A 12,144-nucleotide genomic window follows, 5' to 3' on the forward strand; every position below is an offset into this window, starting at 1 on the left:
TATAATAATAGATAAATTATAGGTAACTATAAGATATTTCAATGCTAGTAGCTGGCAGAAAAAGGTACTTTTGTAGATATCATATGATATCACTCTCAATTATCATGCTTTGTGGGGGTTCCCCCCTGGGGTTCGGCTCCCCATCGCCCTCTCTCAAAGTCGCCGTCTCCGTCTCTCTTCTTCTTCTTGTGTACAAATGGCCGCGTCAACAAAGAATTCATAATAGGAACAACAAAGGCTGCACAGGGCCGTCAAGTGTGGGGCCAAAAACACAAAGGGAGAGAGCGCGAGGAGAGTGAGTGCAAGTGGTGAGCGCTCGCGAAGAGGCGCACAAAAAGGAAGTAACTAAAAATAACAAACATCTCGTTTGGGTTTGTAAGGTGGAATGAACTCAGAACCCGCGTTGGAGCAGAGGCCGAAGAGGAGACGCCGAGGAGACCAAGCAGACACGCCGAATCCATGCCCCAAAAGCGATCGAACTACAGTGATCACTCGGTTGAAAGCCCCGCAGGACTCTGTCACATTGCCAGATACCTTGCATGAGGATGAAGTCACCTCCCAAAAATAACAGCCTTCAGTCATACATTCTTTTCGATTTTCACCGTGGAAATGCGCTGTTCTAAATAGCCGAAATCTGTGTAATGCATGTTTATAACAAATCTTGCCAGATTCTGGGAAGTGAATTGCCTTACAATCCAATCCAATAAAGCAATACAAATCCAAAGGGAATTTTTGCACTCATTCATTTTTCCAATTTTCGTGGAATGTCTAATTTCCTAGAAAAAAGTTTGGTATTTTCGGTATTTTTAGAATCCTAAAAGGATTTTTCTAAGAAAAAGCGTTAGGAAATCCAAAAATATCTCCAATTTAAATGTACAAATTTACTTTAAATGTAGTTAATTATCTCTTTTTATAAACTTTCATTAAATGGTGAAATACAAGTCACCAGGTTATATTTAAAAATATAAAAGTGATCAGAAAAAGACTCAAACCTGACTTTATTTGGAACATTTATTATTTATGTCCTAACCCAACTGTAAAACTTAGACTTGGTTATGCCAAAGATTTCCTGAGATCTCTTATTGATTATAACGCTAGTAAGGGATTTCCTGTGATATCATAAAGTTACCCATAATCCTCCTTAATTAAAAGGTGACCTATTGAGGCGATAGTCATGTTATAGCTTGATGAGGCAATGGGGGTTTCCCTAGATTTTAGATATCCTATGCATGCAGTCCCTAACATAAATGACGAAATGCGAGCGAGGACATGGGGGTTTCCCCTGGACTGAGCCGACTGCTTACCTTCGTCCAGCAGCCGTTCGACGTGGGTGAAGACGTTGGGGAAGGCGGCCAGCTGCTTGCGGTCCTTGAGCAACTGGGCCAGATAGTCGGCGATGCTCTGTGTGCTCTGCTGCTGCTGCTGCGGGGTCAGATGCTGCGGGGTCATGGGGACCACCACCTGCGGCGCCTGCTGCTGCGCCTGCGCCTGGGCCTGGGCCTGGGCCTGGGCCTGAGCTTGGGCCTGGGCCTGCTGCTGCTGCGCCACCGCAGCAACTGCTGCGGCCTGTTGCTGCAAGTGCTGCTGCAGTTGCTGTTGCACAACGGCTTTGCTCTCACAGACACTCATTTTGCTGGCGTGTGTGTGTGTGTGTTTGTGGTTTCTTTTTTTTTGAGGGGGGGCTTTTGTTTTTGTTCTCGACGAGATTCTGGTTTACAACTTTCAACTTTCCTTGAGCTGGGGTCTCTGCTTTCTTTACTTAATGCACACTTTTATGTTTGCTATCTTTAACACGTTACTGTGGGAGTTGGGAAATTCATTAGGTTTCGTACGCGAAAATATTGAAAACGGAAAACGAAATGAAAACAACTCCGCCCAAAAGTATTTTTTACGATCGGCAGCAACAACAACGGGGCAGCGCGAGAGCGAGAGCCACGGAACGGAGAGAGCGAGAGCGCAGCAAGTCGAAGGCGAGGGCAGAAAATTCCTCGGCGATCTCTCACTCACACACGGACAATGAACAGTAAAACTGTATGGGCGACGGATGGAGATGAATGAAAGCAGAATGTCAAAATAGCTGCCTCTCTCTCGCTCTCTCTCGATCATTTGGCTGCTGCAACAGCAAATACAACAAAAAATGTATATATATTTAAATATTTGTTTTAGGCAAATAATTGTTCCTATTTCCAGTGCTTTTTAGCCAGAAAAGGATCACTTCCTTTGCCTGGATATTCGGCGAGAGGACAGACCCACCGAAACGAACTGGAAACGCTGAAAATTTCGCAGAAATATGCACAGTTGCTGATTATGTATTTGTTGTTGCTGCTGCTGAACGGCTTTTGGCTTTCATTCTTCGCTTCGTTTTGATTCGAAAGTTTTTTGGTTTTTGAAACACACTTCTCTGAGGATTCCTTTTCGTTGTTTATTTTATATATGGTTTTATTCGAGTCGGGGAATTGCGAACGGATCTCGGGACTTTACTGAACGATTCCTCCTAGGTTTCCTACCACTGAACCGTGCGCAAAGAAAGAGAAAAAGAAACTGAATGCGAAGCGAAGAGCACAAAACGTTGTAAGTGTGAGATCATGGCTGAGCGATCTCGTGGTGGTGTTTTGGTCGCGCTCTCTCCTCTCTGCTCTCTTGTCACGTGACGTCACAAAGTTCGCTATACTTTCATAAAATATATTTAATAAGTTAATAAAGACTTAAAATAGGATATGTTTTTACACTTAATTTATCTATTCGTTATAAAACAGCGATATATAATTTTAAAATAAATAATCACACCTTGAATGACTACCAATTACTCACAAAATTTGAAAATCCAAAAATATTTTATTTGAATAGCATCTTAAAAAATCTATATAAGTGTCATACGTCGAATCAACGCAATTTCAGTACATTCAATCAGGTACAACTGCAATATTAAATAATTTTATAAACGTTTCCATACAAACAACCAACTTTTCGTGATTTGTGACGTCACTCTCGTTGTGACTTGGCTCTCTTCGCCACCGTGCGAGATCATCCACAAGCGTTGCCACCCCGTACAAAAAGAGTTGCGCAGCTGGTTGACTTATTTCACATATTTTGCCCTAAAATGTGAATATTCAACTTGATAAATGAACGAACATGTCCAAAACAGTTAAATACAAAAGTGGGTGAATAATTCCCGGCCGTAAGATGCCCCGTAAGTTTATTAATCAACTAGTAAGAAACGGCGTTGCCACCTGATGCCTGGGTGGGCCACCATTTGGCGCGTTGGCGTTGAATTTGAATTAATTAGGAAGGCCTTTTTCGGCGGTTAGCTCTTCCAATAGAAAACTGCTGTTGCTGTTACATTTGATTGCCCTAAACGAGTCCGAGGAAGAAAATAACATTCGAATTGAGTTTTTCTAAAAGTAAAATGGACTACAATGCTGAAACAATTTTTTGAAATCTCGGAAGTCTTGGAAAAAGGAGCAATATAAGATCAATCTGGGATCGTTGAGAGTACATAATACCTTCCTCGCGTATTTTATTTCAATTATCTTTGAAAACATCATTGATATATCATCAAAAAAGGGATATAAAAACACGGTTTCGATAACTTATAATGTTTGGATTGAAGTGGGATTTGTTGCTAACATTCATCCTTTCCAAACTTCCCAAGCACTTCCAAAAATACTGAATACGTATAGAGAAGTCCCGAAGTCGTAGATTCGAAAATTGGGCTTTCGTTTAGATACACCCTCTGTCTGAACATACTAATAATATTAATTGCGCACGGAAATTGCTGGCAGATTAGAACCAAGCGGCATTTTGTTTTGCTGGACATATATGCGGGGGCTATCATCTGGGCCCCAGGCCCAAAAGACCATGCAAATGAGCCCCAAACCCGTACTGGCCAAATGTTGGTGTTAACTTGGTTAACTCCGCCGCGAAATGTATGTGGGAAAATTGGCATTCGCGAGCGATTCGGTGGACAAGGCCGGCGACAACTTTTACTTTCCATTGCAAAAATACGCTTTTGACTGTCTTCCGCGTATTTGGAGTAGTTCACATAAGCCCACCGCACGGTAAAAACATTTGGATAGTTAAAAGAAGGACTTACAAATATCTTTAAATAGGTTTTAAGGTATGCGAGCCTTGTTTTCCGTGCAACAATATGACAATATCCTATGAAATATATTACTTGCTTGCTTTTTGGAACGACATAATCAAAGCAAGCAAAATTATTTATCAATTTTGACAATACATTAAATTTTTTTGATATTTTCTTGGTATCTTCCATCTCTTATTCGAAACTCTAAAAAAGGGTTTTCTCTTACTGAATTGCATTGTTATTTATGAAAATAATATTTTGTAAAAATAAAGGAATGTTTTCTGAAATGATTTAGAACAACTATAAAAAACATACATTAATCTACAAAGTGTAGTGATTATAACTCGCAGTGCAGTGCAGCACCCGCACTTAAATGAGACGTGAAAGTTTGGAGCGGAGGAAGACTTGGATGGGCATTGGACTGGCCGTTCCATTGGAAAGCGGCGCCCACCGGACCTCACCTTACCAGGTTTCACAGCCTGGCCAGTGAGCACAAGTCCCACCAAATTCGTGTGCACTTGGCTCACGGCGTCACCGATCGTACTGGCTCGGAACCTAGTGGTTCCACTGTGTGTGGGCCGACATTATATTAACGGCCACATTATGTAGTTTTACTGCCATCGAAATATGTGTCAATGTGCGTGGCGATTGAGACATTGTACGCGTATGCCTATGGATTTCCGATTCAATCTGTGGGGAGGAGACCGCGGCCCAGAGACCAAAGCCCTTTCCAATCCGCACACCCACGTCGCCGAGTGTTTCTCTTTGGACATCTGGCAGATCCAAAGTGCCAAGTTTTCCGTGGGCCGATAATCTCTCTAGGGCTTTGGTATTTTCCTTTTTTCGGTCTGGTTCGTGTTGTTTCGCCTCTTATGTAGGTCGTTTTAGGTAGCTCTTTCGGTTTTCGAAAACCGAAAAGGCCGCAAAACAAAAGTTTTCTAGCAGCTGTAAAGTGCGGCGAGGAAAATGCTTCCAATGGCGGGTCTGAGGTCTTAATTCAAACTGGCAAGTCGTAAAACTTTAAGGAGATAAAACGGATTTATGTTGTTTTTCTGAATATCTGTTAATAACTGTGTCAAATTGTTGGTCAAATTTATTTCCAAATGGGTTACTTAAAGGCTTTGTTGGTAGCAATCATAAACTAGTGTTAAGAGGTTCCTTACTTTGATTGTGAATATAGTTTTTAAGAGAGTTTCGTATTTTGGCGCCCTCTTCCAGTTAAGTTATTAGCCTCTATATGGCTTTGGACACAGAAATATTGCATCTCGAATGCACTTCATTGTTTGACCAAATTGCCGCCTTATAAGTTAACACTCTTGGCTGGCCGAGAATCCTTTTTTGTCCACTGCACGTTTGTGTCACATGCAAATTTGGCCAAGACATTTAACGGCTTTCGGCTTTAGACGACGAATTAAGCATTCTTTTTCTTAATTTACCGCCGACACAGAAATCCCCGGTGTGAGAGTGTGTAATTAGCAATATGTTGGCCCAAAAGCCAGGCAGTTGGCCATTAACCAGTTTGTACTTGTTTCCATTACGCATGACACGCGGCCATGTGGGCGCCCCCGGTTTTCCAACTTTTGTATATTTCAGCTTTTGAGGTCCACAAAGAAACCGAGCTGCAACACCCACACAGATAGTGAGTATCTGTCAGATACACTCGCTCACATGTGCAGGCCGCTCGGCCAACCAAGGTGTCCCAAGAGGTTTGCTTTGACCACAACTATATATGAAAAAGGTATTACTATAAATGAAACCCTCTTATAGAAAATAAATGGGTTTAAATATTATTTTCGGAAAATTAATGTGTTAAAATATTATCAGGTTCGCCAAGATTATTTTCTAAAAATTTAAAAGGTTTTTCGAATCAGAATTATCGTTTTTGAAGCATAAGTAAGTAATAATAGATTATAGTTGAGTTGAGTTGAGTTGTTTCCATATCATCTATGTTTTTTTTTAAGATGTATTATAAATTATATTTGCTTATAAAAAAACTGTATGACTTTTCTATATGATAAAACGGATTATGTTAACACCACAATTTACAGGCACTTTTGTCGCCTGTGCGCATGCATTTTCTGTGTCACACACTGCCTCCCACAGGTGGAACCACTCGTTTTCCATCCATTCATAAAGTTTCCACTTTGCATATTGTGCTCGGCCAGCTGATTAGAGCCAACAAGCCGCAGACTAGGCAAAACTAATCTAACCACGATCCGCAAAGTGCGCATGAATGAGTAAACTCAGGCGCGTTGGCTTTTTCATTCACAGAAACGTCGTTAGCCTGGCTTTTGGAAACAAGTGCCGGTGCCAAGAGGAGGGGCGCCGAGGGGGGCGTGTGAGTGGGCGTACGGCTTTGCGGTCTTCAACATTCGTCACACCCACGCCCCCAACAACATCCAATTTGCTAATACATTTCGATGGCTGACGAGCGCTGCGCACTTACAGTCGAGCATCTATAATTACTCAAAAGTAGAGCAGTCTAAAATACAGAAATAAAAAAAGTAGTTTTCTAAAACTTAAAATTATTAACTGGCGGTTCAGCTAATATATTTTGTCCAAAAAGGTTTTCAATTTAAAGTTTTTGTATATTATTCTAGGAAAAGAAATCTGAGACATTGAATGGATACTCTTAAGCCTGAGAGGCCTGTAATTTCCTAAGCATATTTCGGCTATGTGGGTGATGGAATCTCTATAAAGGGGGCGGGCGAAACAAGTTTTATTGGAAAATTGATCGCGGGACAGTGCCGTTTCAATTGGCAAATGCATGTGCAGTGGGCGCCCGTAAGTCAGCAATTGATTAAGCACCCGATTATCGATTAGTTGGGCCAACAGCGTGTCGCCACAGCATTGGAGGAGCTGGGCGAGCGTGGGCCATAAACTGGCACAATTTAGCGGGTGAAACACGAAACAAAAAGCCCGATCGCCCAAATTTGGGGAGGCGACTCAGCGCAACTCGACTATATCGACTCGACGGCGACAACAATAAACATTTGAAACAAACAAGCCACAAATAAGGAGAAGCCACATCCGCATCGAGAGACCGAGTGGGATGCGAGTGGATGATGATGCCCGGCCAAATGGTTACGTGAATTCGTGAAATGGAAACATTTAGTTTTATATCTTTTGCCTATATGTATACACACTGAAATAAAGAGGCAGATTTACAATGCGCAATGGTATCTCTGCCTAAGTCTAACAACTAACGCGTAAACTTCTTGGCCTGGTCGCGGTTGACCTGCTTGAAGTGTCGCTGCTTGGAGGCGGATCCCTCGTTCATCTTCTTGTAGAATCCGAATCCGCCGCCACCCACTCGTTTTTCGGGTCGCTCCCGCTTGGCCGCGCCCACCTTCAGATCGACCACGGGCGGCACCAGGAAGCCAAAGCTTTTCGAGACCGCCTGCAGGTCCAGCGTGTTCACGTTGAAGATCTGCTTCAGCTGGTGCGAGTCGTAGGACCGCACGTACGACTTAAAGGCCTCCTTGGCCGACTGGTTGAGGAAGTAGTTCTTGGCAATCAGTTTCTCCAGCTGCAATGAATTGAAATGAAATTTTTTATTAAATATGGTAGGTGGTCTATTTTTGGAATTCCCTTTAAAAGTATTCGACAGATTGGTATGTACTTATGGATAATAAATTATTATTAAGCAAGTAGGATTAATAAACCGTTTTAAGAAAAACGTCTTAATAAAAGCATGTCAAATAATTAGTAAGGTAGAAAAATAAGTCACCAAAAACTTTGTATGTATTCTATAGCCATAAAAGTTATAAAATTTTTAGGTACTTTAAATATCTTAAAGTGTATGTACTTATTCAATTTAGATTGAATTTCTACAGAAACAGTATTACACGCACCTGCAGTTGAATGTCGGCTATCTTCTGCCAGGAGAACTCGAATTCGTTCAGTGGCACCTTGGCGGCCTTCAGGTAGCGCAGGAAGCCAAGCTCCTCGGGTCGCATGAGGAGCAGTGCGTGGCCCGAGGTGCCAGAACCTCTGGCCGTTCGGCCCACCCTGTGAATGTACTCCTTTGGATCATCTGGCGGATCGTACTGCACGATCCAATCCACTTGCGGAATGTCCAGCCCACGTGCCGCCACATCCGTGCACAACAGAATGCCCGACTCGGCGTTGCAGAACTGGAAGAAGGTGGTCGTTCGCTTCGTCTGCTTTTGCTTCCCGTGGATGGAGGTCACCGGCAGGTCAATGTAGTTGAACAGCTCGTGATGGTACTTGACGGACATGCAGGACGAGAAGAAGACCATCACCTTCTTCTTCCGGTTCTTCTTGAGGAACGTGAAGAGGACGAGCAGCCGCTTCTCCGAGGGGCACACAATGTAGCCCTGCTCGAGTCCATCGACGGTCGCCGTGTCCTGGTTATCGTGCACACCCACATAGATGGGTTCCGACTTAAGGGCCAACTTGGAGAGGGCATCTATGCGAGCCGTCTGCGTGGCCGAGAAGAGCATAGTCTGACGGCGTTCTACACGGATTGAAGGGATTGTTAGACGATAAAAACGTTTCGCAGCTTCTATTTACTCACTTGGCAGCAGATTGATGATTTGCTTGAGCTCCTCCTCGAAACCGATCTCAAGTATCCGATCCACTTCGTCGATAATCAGGCACTGCAGGTTCTTGTACAGAAAGTCGGGCGAGTTCTGCAGGTGATCCAGCAGACGACCCGGCGTGGCCACCAGAATGTTGATGCCCTTGCCCAGCTTCTCGCTCTCCACCTGGCGATTGGAGCCGCCCATCACCAGGCCGTAGGTGTGATGGTGGTGGGCCATCAGCTCCTTGAGCACTCCGAACGTCTGCATGGACAGCTCCCGCGTGGGCGAGATGATGATGACGCCAGTGCCGTTGCGGGGCATAAAGCGCAGCTTGTTTATCAGCTCGACGGCGGGAATGAGGAAGGCCAGCGTTTTGCCGGAGCCCGTCTGGGCAGCGCCCACCAGATCGCGTCCTTTGAGCAGGGGCGTCAGTGACTTCGCCTGGATTTCCGTCATCTCGGTGAAGCCCATCTCCTGGACGGCACGCAGTGTGGCCTCGGAAACGGCTCCCTTGAGAGAGGCAAAGCTGCGATCATCCGAGTCCCGGTAATCCAGAGCGGCCAAAGAGGATTCCACGGTGAAAGGCTCGTCGTCTTTCGCTGGCTTGCCATTCTGTGGCTTCGACTTGTTGGGCAGCAGCTTCGTTTTCTTGGCGGGCACAGGTTCGTCGTCGGCATCATCTGTAATGATTGTTACGATGTTATTCGAGGATTATAATGGCTTAAGCTTATTCTTATCTACAGTAATTCAGTTGGTTTTAAAATGCATTTCATGCCTGCTCAGGCCAGCATTAACTCGCTGGATCCTGAGCTGCTCAAATTCGCCTTTAAAAATCATCATTATTTGGGGATGCGATGGAGTTCTTCGAGGATTTTAACGCAATGATAAAAGACATGGTAAAAACAATGACTTTTCTTATAGTTATTGGTAAATTACTCTATTTTTGTACTACATCTTTGGAATTCGTGGTTTACCAGTAGGAAATCGTTCGAGATTTGATTATTTTTGGGAAGTCTTGCAAGATGTAGCATAATCTATAAACATTTCTTTCTAATTTCTTAAATATGTTTTCAACAAAGACAGTTAGGAAGGTAAATGGTTACTAAAATGCTTGTCAATTAAAGACATTTTGACAGAAATAAGGTTAGTAACTTCCTCCGAAAGGTCTGAACATTAAAGGTGCTTTTTTCACCATTACTAACCATCTTCCTGCTCAGCTTCGTCACTCCCGCTGGCTGCATCCTCTTCATCTTCGCTTTGGTCCGCCACATCCTCGTCTTCCGACTCCTCATCATCATCATCATCGGAATCGGAATCCGAGTTGGCCACCTGAATTTGTTGCTTCTTTGGCGGCTGTTTCTGTTTCTTCTGCTTGGGCAGCGGCGCCTCCTGGAAGTCCTCCTCTAAATCGTCATCTGCGCGAGGGAAAGTACATGTTTACCATTTATAACATCCAGCAGTGTCACTAATCTTACCGTCATCCTCCTCCACATGCTTCTTGCTCGGCTTCTGCGGTTTTTTACTGAGTTTATTGCCATTTTGTTTGGGTGTCTCCGGCACTGGGGGCTGTTTCTTGCCCTTCTTCTGCGACAGCTCCTTCTTCATCTTCTCCCGCTTCACTATCTTCTTCATCAGCAGCTTCTCCCGGATGGACATAATGCTGTGTTAGTTGGCTACTTAGTAAACTCTAATGGTTAAAAACAGAATTCTCGAATAAAATAAAGCGCGCACGTGTTGCAGCCCAGAAATGCCATTCACCTAGAATGGCGCAATACCAAAATACCGCGGAATACGGTCTCCTAAAGGCTAAGGTGAGTGACTCCGCTAACCCAGCTGGGACCTAGTACATACACACACCCTGCTTTGGGCCATCTCTAATTGTTTTTGTTTTGGCCAGCAGCTCCGCAACAGAAAAGTTGAAAGTAAACAAAATGAAGACCACCGAATTAAATTTAATAAATTGAAAGCCGTGCCATTACATATTTAAAATTTAAAGAACATTTTTTAGAATTCGATTGATTGCTTCGATGGTTTTGTGTAGACACTTTTGCTTATTTTTATGGCCTGCTATTTATCATACACTTACCGAAAGGGGAACCACCTCTTCTTATCAAAAGACTATCATTTGTTTGTTTACCAGGAATCGCCTTTTTCAGGTTGAGCTACGAAACAGGTTTCAGTGTTTTATGCATTTTTATTAAACAATTATAAAAATAGAAATTTGCTTTACAAATGGCTCTTGCAGTATTGCAAGTTACTCCGGGTTCTAAAATCACTCACATTTATCTTAAGGAAAACAAGCAATGCACAAACAAGGGCACTTCTTTATAAACTTTTTGCCTGTCCGTATTAATCACCCTTTCTTATCAAGCCCACATATAACTTGCAAACATTCACGTACCTAAACGTACTTAACACACACAACACTGTCCTAGTGCGACATAATCTGCTCCACCTTCTTGCGCAGGTCGTTGCGACCGCACTCGCCCAGGGAGCGACACAGGCGCACGAGGAAGTGCTTGGGGTCGTGGCACTCGTCCTCCTCGATCAGCTGCAGCAGCTGCAGGATCTGGGAGGACAGACTGCGCGGGTAGCGCTCCTCGATGCTGTCCATGGCGCCCTCGCCAATGCCAGCCGAGCGGCCCAGGCGTCGCCAGGAGCGCCCCAGTTCCTCGGATATCTTCTTGAACACGGCCGCACGTTTGCGTTCCGTGAAGGCAGCGGGCGTGGTGTAGTGCTGGGCGGCGGGGGTGGTGGGTGCAGCCACGGCCACCGGCAAAACCGAAGAAGGGGCCTCCTGGAGTGGAGCAAGCCGCAGTTGCTCACGCAGCTCGTCGGCCAAGCGGAGTTCCTGGTACTGATTCACCGAGTGATTGCGAAAGTTCTCCGGCGGCGTGTAGCCAGCCAGGGCCTCGATCAGGGTCGGATGATTGCCGGACATCCGGCGCAGCGGCTCCACATTGTCCTCGGCCAGCTCGTCCGCCCGCTCCAGGCAGTCAATCAGGTCCTCGATGGTGCGTATGCAGTCCATTCGCCGCTGCGAACCGATCTCGGCGGCGAACATCTGCTTCAGATCCTCCACGTCCTCCGTGCACCCATCGATGGCGATCTGCTTGAGGATGTCGTAGCTCCAGTGCCTGCCGCCCGTCATCGTGACTAGGTTGCCGGGAATTTGGTCAAAAGAGACGGAATCTACAGCGATCCAAAGTGGGCGAACCAATCCCAAATTTTGCACTTCTGGGGCTCAGTATGACCGTATGGCCAAACATTGTCTTATCACTCAGTTATCAAACGGAAGTGCACTTGCAGTGTGACGTCACAGAGTTCTTAAGAGCATAGAGCAATTATTGGGGTGACTTAATAAACACGTATTTTATTTCCGTTCCTTATAAATGCTTACATATAAAAATGATTAATTTCCTTAAAAGTTCATAGTTTATCACTACTCTGCACTTAACTTAAAAATGTAACTTAAAAAATATATGTTTGTTTAGTTTAGTTTAGTTTAGTTAC

The 12,144-nt window shown here is 44.4% G+C and overlaps 3 protein-coding genes across 10 annotated transcripts in view; all 3 read right to left on the minus strand.

Annotated features, from left to right (window-relative positions):
• The window catches only part of LOC108031430 (protein held out wings), a 38,440-nt gene extending 35,901 nt beyond the window's left edge, over window positions 1-2,539 (minus strand). For all 8 annotated transcript variants that reach the window (XM_017104839.3, XM_017104838.3, XM_017104841.3 and 5 more), the window contains exons 1-2: window positions 2,398-2,539; window positions 1,305-1,798 (exon numbers count right to left, since the gene is read on the minus strand). In XM_017104839.3, the coding sequence (XP_016960328.1) occupies window positions 1,305-1,629 (325 nt within the window). In that variant the 5' untranslated portion in view covers window positions 1,630-1,798; window positions 2,398-2,539. The remainder of the gene's footprint in view (window positions 1-1,304; window positions 1,799-2,397) is intronic.
• A 4,642-nt stretch (window positions 2,540-7,181) lies between these two features.
• LOC108032034 (probable ATP-dependent RNA helicase pitchoune) lies at window positions 7,182-10,387 on the minus strand. The gene is made up of 5 exons (XM_017105846.3): window positions 10,107-10,387; window positions 9,834-10,046; window positions 8,625-9,311; window positions 7,939-8,564; window positions 7,182-7,613 (listed from the first exon to the last, which is right to left on the minus strand). The coding sequence occupies exons 1-5, from the start codon at window positions 10,285-10,287 to the stop codon at window positions 7,287-7,289; spliced, it is 2,034 nt and encodes a 677-aa protein (XP_016961335.1). The 5' UTR covers window positions 10,288-10,387; the 3' UTR covers window positions 7,182-7,286.
• A 418-nt stretch (window positions 10,388-10,805) lies between these two features.
• LOC108031129 (fas-associated death domain protein) lies at window positions 10,806-11,908 on the minus strand. Its single transcript, XM_017104343.3, has one exon. The coding sequence runs from the start codon at window positions 11,780-11,782 to the stop codon at window positions 11,063-11,065; it is 720 nt and encodes a 239-aa protein (XP_016959832.1). The 5' UTR covers window positions 11,783-11,908; the 3' UTR covers window positions 10,806-11,062.
• Window positions 11,909-12,144: the final 236 nt, after the last annotated feature.

This window comes from Drosophila biarmipes, chromosome 3R, assembly GCF_025231255.1.
Source record: "Drosophila biarmipes strain raj3 chromosome 3R, RU_DBia_V1.1, whole genome shotgun sequence".
Classification (NCBI taxonomy): domain Eukaryota; kingdom Metazoa; phylum Arthropoda; class Insecta; order Diptera; family Drosophilidae; genus Drosophila; species Drosophila biarmipes.

Bases quoted from the DNA above. Each gene is read 5' to 3' on its own strand.
- LOC108032034 (XM_017105846.3), bottom strand. From the start codon at position 10,287: ATGTCCATCCGGGAGAAGCTGCTGATGAAGAAGATAGTGAAGCGGGAG. The intron at 8,565-8,624 runs GTGAGTAAATAG...CAATCCGTGTAG, and splicing joins AATCATCAATCTGCTGCCAA to AACGCCGTCAGACTATGCTC. The intron at 7,614-7,938 runs GTGCGTGTAATA...AATTCATTGCAG, and splicing joins TAGCCGACATTCAACTGCAG to CTGGAGAAACTGATTGCCAA.
- LOC108031129 (XM_017104343.3), bottom strand. From the start codon at position 11,782: ATGACGGGCGGCAGGCACTGGAGCTACGACATCCTCAAGCAGATCGCC.